General features: G+C 43.8%; 1 protein-coding gene across 5 annotated transcripts in view; it reads right to left on the bottom strand.

Annotated features, from left to right (window-relative positions):
• Window positions 1–20462, bottom strand: part of LOC114877199 (nucleolar protein 4-like) — a 118257-nt gene that overhangs the window by 25524 nt on the left and 72271 nt on the right. For 2 of the 5 annotated variants that reach the window (XM_029189464.2, XM_029189462.2), the window contains exon 2: window positions 18016–18089. The exons of the other annotated variants lie outside the window; for them this stretch is intronic. In XM_029189464.2, the coding sequence (XP_029045297.1) occupies window positions 18016–18075 (60 nt within the window). In that variant the 5' untranslated portion in view covers window positions 18076–18089. The remainder of the gene's footprint in view (window positions 1–18015; window positions 18090–20462) is intronic. 5 annotated transcript variants of the gene reach the window in all.

Raw genomic sequence — 20462 nt, 5'->3', positions numbered from 1 at the left:
GGACGGAAGAATCTTGAAAATATAACGTTCCATTGGAAAATCGATCGGGGGAATGCGTACAAAGTCCGCGAAAGAAGTAGCGACTTTAGTTACCTTACAAAAATATCATTTGCATAAAGTGTAACAAGAAATAAAGACATTCCACCATCCTTTAACACGCGTCCGCCGAGGATCATTTAAATCAACATCCATCCATCAAAGTCCTTCGGATCGTCGAGACGTACCCACGCAATTATAATTCAAGTTCATTAATCTTGAAACGGGAGGCGAACAATTAAAAGGGGTTGGTAAGCCGACACGAGAGTCCCGCGAATTGATAGTCCAGATCGCGAGTAAAAGATGAATCCATTAACCCATTTACTCGATCTACGCGGCGATCAATCTTTCCGCCCACTGGCATCACGTCGATTGCACAATCTTCGTTCTGAAACGAAAGGAAAAAAATAGGGAAAAAGAAAAGAAAGGCGACCATTGACACGAATACTTCCTTTGAATAGCGACAGGGCAATGATTTACTATTCCCGTTTCCTCGATCCTGGGAAATCGCCCAAGAAACGTTTCGTCGCTCGAACAATGCTCGAGATACCGATAGTCTCGTTACAATACTCCCGCGCATTCCGCCTCGTAATCGCGGCAACGGGCGATCGTCAGCTGGCCAGGAAGTGTGTTTTAATAATCGATGGAATTTATTGGCCAACGACTCGTATCTTTATCGTCGAGCTGCTGCTTCGACTTCCAATGACGCCGGTTATTTTAAGAATCTTTTATTAAGAATTTAATATAATACCGATGCGGTCGGTGATCGATCGACTTTTCCGATTTTCCGGGGTCTTTTTCACCTTTTATATATAAACCATTTTCAATTCTTCCGATATGACATTATTTCAACGATTTCTATATTTTATGAAGTGATAGCGAAGGAGTTAAGGAGAATTTCTTAGAGAAAGGGTGAAAGATTCTTAAGCAGGGGCGTACGATCGTTGGAGGCCCGCAGCCTAAAGCGACTCGTAAATCATGCGACGGCTGGGGCCGAGGTATCCTAAGGTCGCAGGTACTAATGAACAATGTCCTCTGGCTTTCTCTCTCCCGGCCGTCTGTCTTCTCTCTTTCTCCCCGTCTCACCTACGCACGGGTCGCCCCACTTCCGGCGGATGTACCCTGATAAATGGGAATCTCGCCGAGCGCACGGCCAGTCGGCCGTATACACCTACGACGGAACGTAGCATGCCGAATGAGAAACGAGCCGGGAGCGGTGCTCGTCTTCGAGGCCGGCAACAAGAAGCACCGGAGAAAAATGAGGGGACCAGACTCGCCCCGGCTGGTCGTTTAACGCCAGGAGGAAGCGTCGAGTTAACGATTTCATGAGCCGGTTCTACCGTATCCTGGCGTGAACTTTCTACGATGAAAATAGCCGTTAGACCGATTTTTCAAACGGTAGAAACCGATCCAACGGTGTAAAACACAAAAAAATGGATAACGTCATAAGATGACATCCGGGCTTCAAGCGTTAACGCGTCACTTATATGCGGAATAAAAAGTCAACCGGTCCCGACAATTGTTCTTGCAAACACTCGAAATAGATCTGATGAGAGATACCTACGATGGGGATGACACGGAGCCTCCCTGTTTCACGTACATTCACACCCGTCCGCTAATGTAGTGGTTTCAACTCTCACCCCAAGATCTGTATTTGTCATGTACATTAACGGGATGACAAACCGTGTCACACTGTCCGGCTCGGCAACGAATCCCGTGAAACGATGCCCTCCTCTGATTCTCACGTAAAGAGCTCTTCCACGAAGAAAACGAGAGAAGGTTAAAAAAGCACGAAGAGGAAAAAGAAAGAGAGAGATACGGGTACACGTTGTCGGGTAGACCTGAAACACGGCTTACGGAGAAAGAAATTGCCCGAAGAGGGAGGGTGAGGGAGGGAAAGAGAGAGAGAGAGCCGCACACGGTCAGGGAGATACGGTTGGAACATTTGTTTAGTTGACTGCAATTAAGCCACTTGGCGGCAATTGTTTGTCGCTCAGCACAGAATTCCGCTCCCACCGTGCGGGTACGCGGTCATAAAACGCGGGGACGCGTGTGCGTGGCAGGCGCGCGTTCGTTGTTGTACCAACTCGCCACCAACACGGCAATTCCAGACGATAAGGCCGAGCGAGTTGCCGGGGTTAGGGGTCAACCGGGTCCAGTAGCCGGTGTCCGACCAATCAGCGGCTGGCAACCGGTCGGACACTACGCGAGATCGGCCCCGACGATTGCCTTTTGTCTTCAACGCCGTGGATCAGCGCGATGAATTGTGCGCCGAAGTCACGCGACCGAGCTCAGTTAGCTTCGTCGCGATCATGTATGTACTCTTCGATTTTTATTCATTCCGATGATCGTTGGCTAATAGTAGGCTAAATGCCGTCGCGGCGGTCAGAAATTCTAGGGAATGATGATAGATTTGTTATTAAAGGATGTATCGTTGCTATCTTACAGGGTCCTTCAGGAGTTTCCTCTCGTGCCGGCGGCTTAATCTCAATAAGATGGTTCCGCGTACAGTACCGCGCATGGCGGACTGCCCTAGGGAAAATGGCGGCGTAGGCGAAGGTGGCGCCACCACTCGGGAAAGATTGATCTAGTACTTTTTATAACTGCAAGCTACTATAGCGAGTGCCATTTTCCCTAGAGAAGATATATAGCTAGAATAGCTTCTGATTCTTATCTTTAATAACTCATTAACCTTGTCAAAAGTTCTCCATATTTCAAAGTATCTCCCTGAAGAGGCTAAAAAAGGATTGAAACATTCTTCGTGCACAACAGGTACAGGTCGTAAATCGCTTACGAAAGGTCACAGTTTGCTCGCCGCGTAGATTTGCCAAGAAATAAAAAGAAATTGGACCATTAGAACGGTCGGAATGGTCGGAAATCGTTCTGATGGTTGATTTAGTTAGCTCTTCTGGCTGGCTCTCGGGATAATGGGGAAATGATTGTGGCCTACCGATGATTTCAGGGGCCGTGTGTTTTGGCTGGGTCGAGAGAAACACCTATCGTCGATTCCTCTCTCCGTTGGTCTTTCTCTCCTCCCTCGTCTCTACCTCCTCTCTCAATTTCGGCTCATTTGCCTACCAAATCCGGCGGCCTATAAATACACGGGTGCTCCAGCGGCGAACGGATCTCAAGGTCATCGGTAATTTACCTCAGGAACGACGCTACACGCCCTTGCGCGCATGCCTCTTTCTTTCTCCATTTTCAACAGTCGAAACGGATTTTTATCGTTTCTTCTACCATATTCGGTCCGGCTCCTTGCGTTTAATCTCGGAAATGTGGGACGCAACAAAGGATCGCTTCTGCTCTTTTAACTCGTAAATTGCAAAGTGACATTTCTAATTATAAATATCCTTGGCTACTTACTATATTACAGTGACCATTCGATAATTTCTCCATATACAATGCTTCATTAGAAACACACCTACTCTCTGTCATAGATAAATAGCCGTTCGATATCTGACCGTTTCTTAGAAAAGCCCATTTCTAGAGCTCTAAAGACGGGAAATTATAGAGCTACCGTGGTTATTTGATCAACGCAGACTAGGCTGCAGGAAGGAACAGAAAAATGGCTAAAAGGAAGCACCTGCCATCATCGTCTGACAAAAAGAGATAGAAACGTACGGTTTCGTTGCGGGAGGACGCATCTTTATGGCAGGCCAAGGATACCGATCGTCGCGCCTGTTTCGGAGTATAATTCGTGGTTGCACGCGAGAAAGATGAAGAGGAGCGAAGAGGAAAGGAGGAGACGGCCTGACGTCATCGGGAACGAATGCTTCAAAGCGGCGTGTTCAGGTTGCGTCAGGGGGATCCGCGATGATGGTCGGAGCTCGTCCGATTTGTAAGGCAGCCGGGGGAGTAGGAGGAGAGGACGTCGGGGTCACCATCGCAGGGATAACCTCACACGTGTGCGGCCCAAAAAACGAAAGGCCAGAAAGAAAGATCCGTCCGCGACGCTGGAGGAGGTCGACCAGACGCGAAGAACGTCGAACGATCCGCGGAAAAACGACCGGGGAGATCGCGTTATCGCGGTGTCGATGATCGCTGGTCAACTGAACAGGTGATAAGGGACGATGGGAACCGCGGACATGGACGTGGAAAATTTTCCACTCGCGATGGGAGCACGCTGGTGATCTTTAGCTGATGACGAAACACGATCTGCGGAATGGAATGGGTTTACTTTCATGAATTTTTAGACGACCAACTGGTCTATAGTTTGACTTTTGCAAGTGATTCTTTAATTTACCTATCATGAATAATTTATTTTGCAATTTTTATAGACGTTTATAAAATTTCCTTCTTGATCTGAGATTGTTGAATATAACACTGTAGAGAAAAAAGAAATTGAAAATCGAATACTTTGAAGAATAAAAATATTAATTTTCAAAAATTAGAAAAATCAAAGTGCTAGCAACTAATTACTCAACGATGATGATTTCTTAATCAAGTAAATAAGTTTGAAACATATACAGGGAAATAAGGGTGTACAGTCCACTCAGAAATACAACGTGATGATAAATCTCTATCAATGTCACCGTTTGAAGCTGCACATTATATTTCTTCCACCGACTATACGTCGTCGTTGGCCGTTTCTATATCAGGCAACAAGCGTGACGATATCGTCAAGTAACGTCGACGTTTTCCCACCGGGTTGTCGCTGTATTTTCGAGCCGGTCTGCAGTTTATCCAGCACCAGTCACGGATAACAACGGTGCACAGCGTGGCCGGTTGGCTACCTTACTTGACCCTCGCACAACGAGGGACAATTGGGTGTAACAGTCTCCCATTCGTTTGTCTGTCCGTCCATCCGTCCAGTTGTTCGTCCATCCAGACCGTTCGTGTTTCTCTGAATCCTCGGCCGTGTAACGCGTCCATTATTCCCGGGGTGGAACGGGTGTGCAATCGTGCATGTGGAATATGTTTCTTTCAACCGGAAACGCAATTAGACGAATGAAAATTATTGATCCGAAAATTTTTCAATTTCTTTTTCGCGTGAAATTCATTTTCTTTTTATAAAATCTATCCAAGATAGCTCGAGCCTGTTAAATTCATCGATGTATCGGTCAAATTTATTTACGTTTATTTCGCAAGTCGTCGTATTCCGGTCGCGATAGTATATCTTTCGAGGAACACGTGTATTCTTGCGTGCGAAGTATATCAGCTGTTCGAGTTTTCGCGGCGCTGAATCGCGGAGGATGAGAACCCGAAGAACGAGCGAACGAAAAAGAGGAAGAGAGAATAGAGCGTCGTTTCGAGCACGCGCCCTACTCTATTCGGTTCCGCCGCGTAGACGCGTTCGATTCGTCCTCTTCAGTCGCGTATCGCGCCACGAGCAGGGAGTATGCAATTTTCCTCATCTCCTCGACATTTTCGCCACTTAGCCAATTCCATAATTCTATGATTTGATACCTTTTTACCGTTACCAACAGTGAGTGTACATGGTAAATCAATTGATTAATAAATCCTTTCATTATTAAGGGTGATCATAGACATCGTTAAGTGTACTGATCATTTCTACCATATGAAAAAAGAAAAGAAACAGGAAAAATTTAAGTGGAAAATTTAGTGTGCATTCTGTCTAATGAAGTATCATCCATCAAAAAGCAGAATAATTAAACTTTCTAAGAATAAAATATTTTACTCTCCTCCTCTTCCGCGTGTACTCAGCTTCATTTTCTTTCACGACTCCCACGCGCAAGAGAGATACAGACACGTGGGATCGATTCGATGATAATGACGTTAACGAGAAGTCCAAATGACAGGGAAACGTTGAAACACACGCGATAAACCGATTAATGCCGATCATTTAGATCCTCTTAACTACGAATCGCTATAAGATCCTTGAATTCGATCGTTAGAAAACAGTCGTCTTTAATTTTTACTCTAATGCTTTCTTAATTACCTCATACATCATATAACAGGTCCTTTTTGAAAAGAATAAATAAATATCTTCCTAAGAAATGAAATAAAATATTTTTCCATCCTGTGTATCTAATTTTCAAAGGGTTAAAAAAGATCCACAGGAAATTCCTGGGTATAAAAATCAGACTGATTTAATTTTCTTTCAAATTAAGCACGATGCATCGATGAGGTTTCGAGATATAAATTTTCATGCTAATTTTTAACCAGACATATAATAAATCTAATATAATAAAATCTAATCGTGCCGCGTTAATTGACACTGTCGACGAACGGCTAGTACCACGAAGATGGACACTCATCTGATATCAACGTTCGCTTATCAACTATGCAATTTTTTTCCCATTTCACCGAGTCTTTCCCCACGAATCAGATGGTTATCTGTTCGTAGTGGGATGGTCGAAGGGTTACGCGCCCCAAGAAACACAACTGGAGAATTATAAACAGCGAACAACATAGTTGAAATGTTGCCTACTCTCGGGGAAGGACAATTGAAAAATTATGCTATTACGTAGGCACCGAGGATTTATGCACTTTGAAACGAACAGTTGTGGGTGTCGAGTTGTGAAAGTGAAGAGATAGTATATTAGTGTAACTGTAGATTTCCTGGTAAAATCAGTTGCTGCATACTTTCATGGTAATTGTAATAAGAAATGTTCAAAGTAAATCAATTTTTAATTAAAAGAGACTGCAATTAAATGAGGATGCAAGGTAACGGGATTTCTTGTTACCAAAGATATTTCGAGGGGGATAAAACGTGTGTCCCGGTTATTCGGTGGATGCAACCCTTTTAGTTGTAGCAGGGACCTCGAAAATCCGTCTTGCCCATCGAGGAAGCTTCTCTGTGCTCGACACAAGAGTCGAGGGCCCCTCGAGCTGAAACTCGCATGCGAAAGGAGCCAAGCCAAGCCTGCCAAGGGAATATTATTGTACTTGGCGATGACGCGTACGCTCTGCGAGGAGGAGGCCCGTCTCGCCTCCACGAGGAACGAGAGGACGTTGAAGAGACAGAGCAAGTGAGAAAGAGAGGAAAGAGAGAGACTAACTGTGGAGGCTCTGTAAAGAGAAAATGAGAGAGTCGAAGCAAGAAAAGAGGGTAATGAGAGTCAAAGAGTTTGATGGAGGAAGGGAGACAGCAAGTGGGCGTTCAAAAATGAAAGAAAAGGAAAGGAAGGGAAGACTGATGAGGCTAATAGGGTGAGAGGGAAATCAGAGGGCCAAAGGTAAGGGAAAAGAGCTGAAGGAAATGATATACCGAAAGAGAAGTGAAATGAAATACGAGGAGCATAAAATTTTCATGGTTTAGAAAATAATTTTTCGAGATTTTCTGCGAGAAGAGATATTATTTCACTGTTCTATCGGGACGATTCGATGAAGAAATCTCGCAAGAGACAGCAGGACAACCATTCTCAGAGATTGGCCACGTGTTGCAGGTTTGCCTGACAATCAGAACAGCCTGTCCTTGAGCTGGTTGACCAAACAAGAGGGGCGGTGACACGGGGGACCTCGAAAAGTAAGAGATCGCAAGAGCAGCTCGTCCTCGCTGATACCGTCTGCGCGCGTCGAAACGAGTCGGAAAGAAAAAAAAGCAAACGATGCCAGAGGTCAAACTCTGCTCACGTGGCCCTGTTGGTTATCAGCGATTGCCCTTTGCTTCTTTCTTTCTACCGACCGGTGCTCGATAACGGGACAAACGGAGTCGCGAACCGGCTTCATAAATCGCGACGCGGATCGGCGAACGGTAACCGAGTACCGGGATGAAGATGAATTTCATCCGAAAGATCTTTTGACGCTTTGTTTGTTGGAAACATTGGTCGATGAATTTCTATGAAAAATTTCGGATACTCGGTACTCAGATTAGGTAGGGTTCTTGAAAGTATAGAAACACAGTTTTCAAATTTTAGAAATCCTGAGGCGATAGAAATAATTCCAGACTTGATTCAACTGAGTACGCGAAATATTCGGATTTTTGTATATTTATATTTTTTAAAAGTCGACCTGTTTAGACCCCAAAAAGTGCAGATCAGACCCGACTCGACCCAAAAATAGTGAAGATCCGACCCAATTCGACCCTAAGAGTGTATCCTTGATCCGTCCCGTCCTGAACGGTGCGATGCAACCCACAAAGTGCATCCTCGACGCGATCCAAATAATGCAGGCTTGACCCGACCCGACAGTGCAGAGCAAATTCCAATATTCGAGTACCCGAAATTTTCAGGTCCTCCCACACTTCTAGAAATTCAAATAGAAATTCAACCCACAAAGTGCATCCTCGACGCGATCCAAATAATGCAGGCTTGACCCGACCCGACAGTGCAGAGCCAATCCCAATATTCGAGTACCCGAAATTTGTAGGTCCTCCCACACTTCTAGAAATTCAAATAGAAATTCACCCTTACCATTCTCCATAAAAATGATTTCTCATTAGAATCTCTCTGAAACACGTGACTATTTCAAGTATTAACTTGACATTGTCGAGTGAAGCCATACGGTAAGACAGTCCATCAAGGCTATCTCGAGAGGAAGCATCAGGCAGATCTCAAAGCGACAACGCATCCGCCACGCTCGGATGATGAACAGCCCTCGATCAGGTTTGCGGGGGCCGTGTCTTCGATAATCGATCGGCGGTAGTTTCGGGGCGGGTCGTCAAGATTGAGCCATCGGGGACACTTTAGCCGGACAGGGAGCACAATGCGCGAGGGAGAGGGGGACTCGATCGGCTCTCCAACGTCCAATCCATAAATCGAGAGGTACCTTCGTTTTGTACTTCGTTAATTGCCCTCGAGGGGAATCGGTTTCTCAGTGTCTAATAAAGAGCCTCTGTCCTTCTCTCAACCGGTAGGAGCGTCTTCTTTTCTCAACTCTTTGGTCCGCGAAAAGCTAAAAGAAACTCGGACAAAGAAGGCTCTCGATGGAGAAAGAGACAGGGAATGATAGATATACAGGGTGTTCAAATGAAAAATATTCGACAGTCACTGACGCTCGGTAATTCCCCGTCTCTAGATCTTGAAAAGCGGTGAATTATCGAGCGGTTATTGTACATTGAATCCAATCGCTAATTCCTTGGCTGGTATACAAGAAATCAGCTTGGCTCGCGACAACTCACTCCGATATCGAAGCAGTTCCCTTTTGCTAAGCTTATCTTATCCGGCGACCATACCGCGCCCATCTTAGATCCGTTTTGACAGAGCAGCTCGGGTGGCTGGTTGGTGCGTGCACGTAAACTCGTCCTCCTCGCTCGGTTAGACTCAGTGTCCTCCCTGGAGCAAGCAAAGCGGAGCGGAGCGTGTATCGACCTCGGTGATGCCCGTAGGTGTGGGTTCGGTCGGTCGGTTTGCTCACGCTTGCCAGCCTGGCGACTACCAGTCGCCTCTTCTCTTTTTCCATCCTTCTCGCGTGTCTTTCTGTTGGCCGAGCCCTCGAAAAAATCCCCCAATGCCAGGGGAAATGGGGGCAGGAGTGGTCCTGCTGAGAGGTAGGGGACGATTCTAGCCGGGAGAGGACGATGTTTCGAAAGAGGAAAGGGAGTTTATACACTGGCTCTCCCACCGTGCATTTGCTTCTTCATCATCATCTTCGTCTTCTTCTTGCTCCCTATACCGCTTCTTTCTTGCCGGCTTCGTCTTTATCTTTCTCGTTGCACCGTCGACTCGTCTCCGCTCGTATTCCATTTAGCAGGGGCGCCGTTGGAACCGACGGACCGTCATAGAATACCTTATAGCCAGCCTGGCTGCCAGTGAAATAAAAAGGATCCTCTTCCTCCTTTCTCTGCTCGCGGCATGCCAAAATAAAACGGTTAGGCCCCTCTCTTATACGGGGTGTCCGCTGAGGAGTTCAACAAACTTCAAGTGACGTTATTTCCTTTTTCAAAACTCTTTGCCACTATTATGTGGCATAATGGGAGCCTTTCATCGTGGTCCTAAGAAGAATTTAGGAAGAATCTAACATAGATAAGTCTATCTTGCTCTACATCGCAAGAGAATCTGAAGTCCTTAGGGAATTTTTCGATCCATTTTCCCTAGGGAAGTGTACCATGCTCGATACTGTACTAGGTGATCGCCATCGAACTACCCAGTTTCATGACACCCTGTCGCAATCTATAATTTGTTTTCTAAAAAACAAGGCCTCCTTGCCCTATACCGAAGTCTCTCCGAAGTAAGGGAAGTCTCTAGGGAATTTTCTTATCCATTTTCCCTAGGGAAATCCACCATGCTCGATACTGTACTAGGTGATCGCCATCGAACTACCCAGTTTCATGACACCCTGTCGCAATCTATAATCTGTTTTCTAAAAAACAAGATTTTCTTGCTCTATGTTGCAACAGATGTCCCTGGGGAATTTTGCTATCCATTTTCCCTAGGAAAGTCCACCATGCTCGATACTGTACTAGATGATCGCCATCAAACTTCTCAGTTTCACGACACCCTGTCGCGATCTAGAATCTGTTTCTACTCGCCAAGTATCTAAGACCCGATGAAGATTCCACGTGTCCCCGAAGAACCTTATCTACCAGTTGTATTATACCACGAGACTTAGCCGCTAGGCACATCTGCGCGGATACAGGCCACATCGGTTTTCCTCGGCGAGGAGAGAAGCCAAGAAAGTGGCGGCAGAAGATGGGGTGGGGGTCGTTGAACGGCCTGGGTCGAGGGGTTAGACGAGGAAGACCGGGGACGACGATGGGCTAGAGGACGACAGAAGAGTCGGCAGAAGAGAACTGAGGCTCGGATCGTGAAGGAAGAGGACGGGGTGAGGGGCCAGGGGGGCAGAAAGAGCCAGAGACGCCAGAAGTGGGAGTCAAGAACCCTACAAGGAATTAAGAGCTTATTCATAACAGACACCGTGATGAAGATCCTATGGCTCGTGAAGCGGGGAAAGGAAAGTACCACGACTCTCTCACACCGTGGATCTTTGGAATACCAATCAACCGGCTAATACGTTTGCCCATGCGGGCGCCAAATTGCCTGGGACAAGAGAGACCCTCGTGCGTTTCGAACTTTCCTCTCCTGTTCTCCACAATCGAGAACTGGAAACTTCTGACGTGCTTCCGATGGTATAGTTGGTGGAATCGATATAGCGTAGTCATAAATTAAAGGGTTAACGCGTTGGCTGCCCCTTTCGACGAGAGGTGGAACTGCGCGTAAATTTATCACGCCGTTTCCACCGAGCGATGTGATCTCTTTCGGCAAAGTTTTTCAAAGAAATAATAATATAGTATCAAAGAAGACTAAGTAGAAAAGAATCGGTTGGTTTAAATTGTAGTAGACGTATACCTATTCTACTTAAAAGTTGACGTTGATCGATTTTTAACGAATTTTGTCTAATTAAATTATTCAGAAGAATCGACCGGAATATTTATCACATATTTCTACTAAATTTAAAGTCTAGTCGTGGTATTGAAAAAATATCTTGTACATATATGTACTTGGAATAAAAATACTGTTCAACGTAAACGTAGAAAAGCAATAAATTTTCTGAAACATTCGCGGAAAGATTTACTTGTATTTTCAGGTCTGAATTATATCCCATGTACATTGCAAAAATAGACTTCACTTTGAAATAAAAATAGCGTTCGAGCAGGTGAAATTTCTTGAAGTTTGGCCCCAAGGAACTTAAAATTATTCCAAATAACTTTGTATTAAATATTCGTTTGAATTTTCAAAATTTAAAAAATTTTTTAAATTACTCACAGTTATTCTTTTTATTTTTATTACGTTTACGACTCAAAGTTAATTAACTACTTATTTCGACGCTTCTTCATCTTTTCGCCCTCTCCAGCGCACTTGCGCCTCGCTAAAAGGCCGAAAGCCGAAAACCACGTAACAATATCAAACAAGGTGTAAAGCTTCTCTCGACGAGGAGAGTCAGTCAGAGGGACTGCGTGAAAAATGCCGGCATTTAGTCGCGACGCGTGCACGGTATCGTCGTTTCTCTTTGAAGCCATTGTGCTGTTCGCGAGGCCGACTCGTTACAGGTCTCTAAAGCACCTCTTCTCGCCAGACCGGCGCATAAACGACGCGATCGCGGGGGTAGTTTACACGGGACGATCAGCATCGCGACGCTATAACAGCTCGTGGAATTACGACGGAGGCTTAAACTTTTACTGGTTCCAACGCGTCAGCGTCTGGCCTTGTTTTTGCTCGTTCCAAGAAATCTCCAAGACATTCTACATCTCGATGCTTTTACATCTTATTTTTCCGATTCGTTTCAGTTTAATCAATCATTTGCTCGAGAAATCGAAATTCTTTTATATTTGGTAAATCGTGTTTCGTGAATGTTAAACAAAAGTTTAAAGGAACAGCAGATTCTTTACAGGGAATGGAAGATTCTACATCCTGACGCGGGTACTGAAAAATGCATTACCGTGAATAGAGTGTCTATAAGAAAGGAGAAATGGTACCGTATACGTTTTCTTTAACAGGTCATCGAGGCTCGCACGAAAATGGCTAAGGGATGACAGGATATCGCGTGCCGCATCAAGCACCGTCTGGAAAACGGGTTATACGTCGCGATGGAGAACGATATTGGCTTTGGTAGCCCTGGCTAGGCAAGGGAAGCCTTTAAAACGGCAGCGAGATTTTATAGGAGTTTATCTCCCGGTGATGGGAACGTTAGATAGGAATAGAGTCATTCGAAACTGCTGGCCGTGGCCAAGGAGGACATGGAAAATGGTATGGAATTGGAGTTGCTTGAAGAACGACGAGATTGATGCTGGGAAACGACTTTCGACACGATAATGTCGACCGAAAATAAACGAATTTCATTTAATAAAACTGAAATTTTAAAGATCGATCTCATTTTTCTTTAGAGAAGACTTCCTTTAGAAGCTAGTTAGAGATATTAAATAAAATCATCCCTCGTAAAAGGTTGTGTTGAATGGAGGCGCCACCTTCGCCTACACCGCCATTTTCCTTAGAGAAGACTCCCATGCTCGGCACTGTACATTGCCGAATAAGCTAACCTTTTCTACGGGAAAATAGCGATATAAGGTAAGAAGATTCCATCACTCAGAAAAAATATTAAATAAAATTTTCCTATGTAATAGGTTATGGTGAATGGTGGCGCCACCATAATCTACACCGCCATTTTCCTTAGAGAATTGCCAAATAAGCTAACCTTTTCTAGGGAGAAATAGCGATACAAGGTAAGGAGGGCCCCTCATAGAAAATATTAAATAAAACTTTTCCGTATAAAAGGTTATGGTGAATGGTGGCGCCACCATAGTCTACACCGCCATTTTCCTTAAAGAAAACCCCCATGCTCGGTACTGTACATTTCAACGAACTCCGATCGTCTGCCCGCGCTACATAAATAGAACAGCCGGATAAGGGTTAAATTTTAGATCCAACTGCTTTTTCTCGATCGATAGAAGCATCTTGACTGTCGAGCAAATTCGCAGCTGTTCCCCAAGTCCGCCTCGAAGGACGGGAGAGAGAGAGGATGGCCTGCTAAAACTGCTGGAACACCTGCGAAGTATTAGCATAGCCTGACTTATTAACAAGGCTAAGTAGAAGATCCAGTTGAAAGTTTCTACCGGAGGGACTTCGCTTGTAGCCGTTTCTCGGCCTTAAGTCATTGACGAGACGCCGGCCGTTACCAATGGAACCAGAACACCGTAACGAAGTCCCACACATTCCTGGTTTAACGAACCGTCCGTCGTCCCGGTATGTTCAAGGTCTTCTTCATCAATCGAGCTGATCTCCTCGAGGCTGACGCGGACTCGTCAAATCGCGAGATATCACGAGCCAGACTTAATGAAAGGATTAACCGCATGTTTCGATATCGAAGGAATTAGATTAATGACGATTACGATGGACGATCGTGGTTCGTTATATCATACCTTTCCGAGGAAGATTTAATTAGAACCTTGCAAAATAATCGAAAGAATTTCATTTCGATTGAAATACCATAAGATCAATTAAAAAAATAATAAAAATTGTTCCACTATCTAGAATGACGCGCACGTAAGACGCGGACACGTCGCAGAAAATCCGACGTTAAGCCACGTGACCTTCCGTTCGTTTGGCGGAGCGTCGTCATCGGCGTCGGTGGCACGAGGGACGCCAGCGGATCGGCGTCAACGTGCACCAGCCGCCGGGAACGAGGGGCTGACAAAGAGGCGATTGAAGGGCCACCACCACCCATAGGGGAGAGAGCTGACTCGATCCGTTCTGGAGGGAGAGGCGTGACGCGCGTGCACGCCCGAAACTCAATGAACTGCTATCGATTAGCTGCTCATTTTATTCCTCGCGTTCGTGCGCCGGACTCGTTAAACACTTCGATCCCACCGTCATCCTCCCACCCCATCGGCCTCCTCCACCCGCGGCTCATCATCTGCGTTTTTTTTTCGCGGGGGTAGGGAACTGAGTCACGAGGGTAGTGGGTCACGGCGCGGATTTTTTTTTTTTTCCAGTCGCGAGTGAAAGCGGGTCGCGCAGGATGCTTTACGATGTCCTCCGTCGATGACCAGGACAATCGCGGAGATTTTCTAACAGCTCGCGAACGTTGATTCTAAAAGAGTTTAGGGACTTATAGGAAAAATGAATTTAAGAAATTTTCTATTTGTCATCGATTTTGACAATTGATACCTAGGGGACAGATTCGCCTAATTTGCGGGTCGACTTAACGAGCGATCGTTCGATTTGGCCTGGCTCCAAGGGGGCGCGAATCTTCGAACGCGGAGGAGGCGTAGAGATGGAAACGGGCGATGAAAGAGAAGAGGTGGCGGCCGCGTGTCAAAAGGTGCGTTGTACTCAAACAAAGTAAGATATAATTAGACGGGTAGACGGCTGCGACTGCAGGAAGCCCACGTGTGAAAGTCGCTCGCAGAGAACCTCAGTCATCGCTAAAAAGATCCCCAGGAGCACGGGAAATCGCGCGCTTTCTACGACTTTTACCCTGATGCGCCGAAACTCGAGCGGAAATAGAATACCACTTGCACGCTCGAGACGTTTTCGAAAGGCAGCCTCGATTTTCTCTACCATTAAATTCATTCACACTTTGTCCGTAAAATAATTTTAGTCGAAGCATTGTTGTGTAATTAAATAATTTTCTTAAGTTTGGCTCAGAACCGCATTAAAATTTTATTAAATAAAATTTATTCGCAAGCAAAAATTATAACCATGTGCCCTATGAAGTAGGGCCCAGAATTACTCTTACAGAATGGTAAATTGAAATATTTATGGAGCTCCTGTGACGTACAAAATTCAAGAAAAGATTACAAAATAAAGGTACCTAACTTTCGATCCCACATTTTGATCAGCCAAGTACGTGGCACCAAAGGGGTCAAATATTTACCGTTTCAAAATAACCCTTTTTATTGCCGCGCACGAGCAGGCGATGAGAACTGCTGGGGTCGGGACTCATTGTCAGAAGTCTTGGCATTTCTAGCGATGGTGGGCGTCGTTGGCGATGGAACGTCTGTCGGTAGCTAACGTTTTCGTTCGCTCGTGTGTGGGTGCAAGTGCATCACACATGTTGGCACACCTTATGCGAACGGATGCACACGTCCTACCTACGTAGAATCCGCGCAGGCCGAGTCGTTTCAACGCACAAAACGGCGCTCCGCTCGATCGGGAATACCGTCCTGTCATCTTTCGAGGGATCCAAAAGTGGCGGCAGAAATAGCGTCGCGGTTATTCTGCGAATTTTCACGAAAAATCGTGGAACTGCGGCTTCTAAATTGATTAGCTAAATTGATTTCAGGTAGAATTTTGATTGCTCGAAGAATCGAGGCTCGAAACTTCCGAGGTATAATAAATTTTGACTAGAATTTTAATTTCTTTTTGAAACTGGACTTCAATTGAATAAATCGATGAGATTTTTGCAATTTATGACTGCTGAAGAATATAGAATAAAAGAACTGATTTATGACGAGTAAAAAAATTGAATTGTACTCGATACAAAAGAATTTCTATAAGATCCGCAATTCGACTTGAATTATGACACTTATATATACATAAAAGAGCAATTATTCCAAAGTATAATTATAGAATCAGAATTTACCAAAATTAAAATAGATCCGTCTCATAAAATTTCACCCAGCATTGAACCGAAGCGATTTCGAACGCATCAAAAATATCTGCGAACCCATAAAAGAAAGAAATATTCAATTTCGAGTGGGATTCGTAGTTTCCGTTGCACGGTGACGGTGACTCGAGCTCTTTCCAGCCCATCGCTAAATCCAGTAGGGCGATAAGTAAAAAATACTCTTTGTCCCCCACCGTTGCAACGACGCGGACTGTCTGCAAATTGCACACGACCGGTGCATCGTCTGGCACCGGCAGGTCGATGTACCCGGTGTTCGAAAAATGTCCGATGACCTGCGTCACCGTCTGATGCCAGCTTACTGCGTACGTACTTCGAGACCAATCATCGACCACAGCCGCGATGCACGTTGCACCGAATGCAGTTGCACCCACACCACGGTGGGGTGAACCACGAGCGTGCTGACGTCTATCGACAAATGTCTATTATCGTCTATTGGATGGTAAATTTTACAAATATTATATTTTCAACGTGGCTATGAAATTTTTACTTTTAACCGTTTATTTCGCAAAGGCGTGTGTATGCACTTTTCATGCATTTAAGAATTACCCAAAATTTTTAAATCATAGATAATTTTTTTTTAAGTTAAATTTTACATTACATTTCACCATAGAGAAGCTAACAATATCGGCAAATGAGATTTGTCAGAATAGACTCGACGTACGGAAGCATTAGCCGATGCACAAATCAAGGGAAGAAGCGGAGGCACGTTAGTTAGCCGAGACGCGGGTAATCAGTGATTAGCGATCGCACGACAAATCGTCGGTTATTGGTAGGGAACGAGCAGAATCCTAGCTCGTTAATATCACTCTCTGGGCCCCGCGAATCGCAAGTTCAAAGTCGTAGATTTCAATTAGCCGCATCTAGGCCGCGGTTGCGCGACAACCAGCCACGTTGCTTCCCTCTCGATGCCGTGGCTCATAATCGAAATGCAAAGCGGCCAGATCGATGTGATATTAGCCGCGATAGCTTATCTCCGACTCGTCACGATAATGGAAGGGCATCAGGACTCGGGGTGATTGATGCAGTCGTACACGGAATAAGACTGGTGCCGGCACTGGCACGATTAATCCCGGCTATCGCGGTTAATTCGTTATCGTTCCCCTGACACTCCGGGTGTCGCATTATAATACCTTAACTCTCAGATTTCTTTTTTTCAAATTTATCAGACAAAATACAACGAGTATATTAAATTTTATTCGTGGATTCAAAGGAGTTTTGCATTTTCAATGACCAATCTTTAGAATTCGACCGCAATTTTTATAGAATTTTATAAAGGTACGCGAAAACTCGAAAATTAAATTTAAATTAATGAACTGAAATCATGGATATTCTGACAGCAATGAAAAAGATTAAGGGATCCAAGGTATAAGTTTAAAAATGAGTGGTTTCTGATCGCTACCGAGAGCCAACAGTACTCCTCCAACCGTTCTACGTTAGAAAGCAATCAAGTATTTGATTACTATACTTTCTACCTGGCGGTAATTCGGCCCGCGCGAAACTTAGGTGTTACGTGCATCATCGAAGCCCATGGGTGGTGGAGTTTAGCATAAAAATCGGCTCGAAACGATACCGTATGAGCGCGCGTGCAGATATTACTGGATATTACCGTAACTGCCGCTGAATTATGGCAATTTTCAATTTTGCCGTGCTATCAATCGACCCCTCTAAATTGCTTGGCTACCACGGAGGCAGGCAAAAATCGGACCAGACGTCAATTTATAAATTTACTTTTCCTTTTTCGTATTAGGCTGAGTAAAAATAGGTGATAATATCAAGTAGATGATTAATCAAAATTACTCAATAGCTTAATTTTTGGTCATTTTTAAAATTGTGAATATAACATGGTCCATCAGAATTAGAGGTATTTAGAATTTTAAAAATAAAAATTATATCTATTTAGAAAAATAGAAAAAGAAATGGCAACAGAGAATTTCACACGAATTCAGAAACGTTATTAATTTAACTCGAAATGACAGTAAAATAAACAAAAAAATAATTATTAATTGAAAATACCTTGAATTCGTTTCCCTTCGCGTTTTCCCAGTGGATTGAAACTGCAGGAAGAACTACCATCGACTGCAACTTACCTGTAACACGGGGAAAAATTATTTTAATTAAATAAAGTATAATTGAAATGCGAGCCTTATTTTATTATTTCAAATTGAACCTTACAAATTTCAATTTTCTGTTTGAAATAGAATTTTTAACTTAACTTCAGTTTACCCTACTATTTCAAAATGCAAGTGCAGCAGATGACACATGCACAGAGGCTGCATATAAAATTGCAACGATTCGATGCAGTTTCGTTCGCGATTGCCTGATGGCTGTTCGAAGTAACGGTGAGGATCGACAGGATTCTTTCACGAAGGTAACGGAGTGGAAGCAAGAAAGGTCGTCAGGTGTATTGAGCTAAATTCATCGCTCAAGATCGGTAATCTTCTTCGTTCCGTAAGCCCAAGGATCTACGAGATCTACGATCGTCTGTGAGTCGAAGGATCGCGATTACATCTCCGCGTGTATCATTGATCCTTGAAGAAGTGTTCTATCATTGTTCAACCTTTTACCATTCTATGCCATTATTCGCGTGCTATGAATTGATCGTTGAATTTTATTAATAATAATAGATCCTTTAACACGGCTGCTACTTGTTGAATTGAATTTAAATTAGGTTTGAATTACCATTAGCATTATTACAATATTCAAGATCACGACCATTTACGTTCGCCTAAGAATGTGACGTTCAAGAAACTTTCTCGTATAAAAAGAAATACAAAATTACAGGAATAATTAAAATCCTGGCTAAGAAATCGAGCCGCAATCTGGGATGGGATCGAAACCTACTCTCGATGGAATTACATACAGGAAACAGTGAGAATTCGGTCGATTCACTTACAATTAGACTTTTGCTCATTATTCCAGTAAAATTAAATGAATATGTATCTCGAATGATTAGCGGAAGAAGGTGCGTGTATCTAGAATGACTAGACTCAATTCTGCTGGTTAGATTAATTTGTTAATTAGGGAGACGTTGATGTGGTGTAATGAATATTCATTACAGGCATTCATTGTCATTTTGGAAGACTGAAAAATTGACACTGATGTCTTTTCTGTGTTTTATAAAATGTGGAAAGGAGGAAATTCTTGGAAGAAGAATGCATTGTTCAGCGTGTTGCTGCTTTAATTTCTAATTATGTTTAATTTTCTAATGACTAGTATGGAAACCTTAGAAATTTTAGAATATTAATTAAAATATTAGAATTTTAAAATTCTATAATCCAAGAATGATAAAGGAGCCAACCCATATTTTTGGGGGGGCTGATCCTACCCTTGCTGCCACTTAATTACACCAATAATTTTCAGTCCCTTGAAACATAATTAGAACTACAACAGTTTCCCTAGAAACATTCAAACATCGTTCTCAGCCAATTACACGCGATTGTATTTTCACCGAGCCGGCAGCAAATAAATTTCATTTCCAACCTGTGAAACGGTACCGCCCCGAACTGCAACGATATTTTCCATTTTCCATTGACAAGCACTCGGCTGGCCGTGCATCGATGATTTAAGCTTCGACGCATCATCGTGCCGGCACATCAAAAAATTAAATCAATTAAAACAATTCGTTTAATTGAAATGATAATCGAGTTACGTGAGCAAAATCGTAGCCACGATGTTCCCAAACGAGACAACCAGATTTTCCACTGTAATATTCCCGATTGACCCTAATGTTGGTCAAATAAATGTACCTAATATTTTTATGAAAAACAACGCTAGAAAGATTGATCTATAACTATAGTTAATAAAAAGAGAAATCATGGATGGCCGTTATTGGTGTTCGCGATGTAATTTGGCCTAATGAGGGCGACGGGTGCGTTTTAATCTTCATTATTGAATTCGATGGTCAAACGCTTGCGACGAGCTGCTACCGATTAAAACGCGACTTTATTGCAATTGATTTTTGTTATAGCCTTCTGCTCGACGCGATAATTGCGTTTTCTACGTTTTACAAAGTCTCTAACAATTAATAGTATAATCTGACCAAAGGTAATTCCATGTAGAATATTAATTCAATTTATCATAGACCATTTTTTATTTTTGGAACCCGGGGCTATCAAACTTTTAAAGACCGACTACCTAAATTACAATCACGCATAATCCAAAAAACCGGTTAACGAAAATTAAAAAAGAAAAAAAAAATCAACTTAAAAGCTCTCGAAATACCTTTGAACGTCTCTGTGCGTCCGTTCCTCAGAATGGCTCGCAAGCTTGGTAGCAGCAAGCTCGGTACGTTCAATTTCTCCGACGGTTCCATTTACAGATTAAAACGCGACACCCCGTATAAGAAATGCAGAGTCACACACCCAGTTCCAGGTGAAAGAAACACAAACAGCGAAACGATTTCGGCCTCCAGAGGGATCTCGCGCAATAATTTCCCGATCCATTAAGGCACACCAAAGCGG

The sequence above is a fragment of the Osmia bicornis genome, chromosome 8 (assembly GCF_907164935.1).
Source record: "Osmia bicornis bicornis chromosome 8, iOsmBic2.1, whole genome shotgun sequence".
Taxonomy (NCBI): Eukaryota; Metazoa; Arthropoda; class Insecta; order Hymenoptera; family Megachilidae; genus Osmia; species Osmia bicornis.
This window is presented reverse-complemented; position numbering and strand designations above follow the sequence as displayed.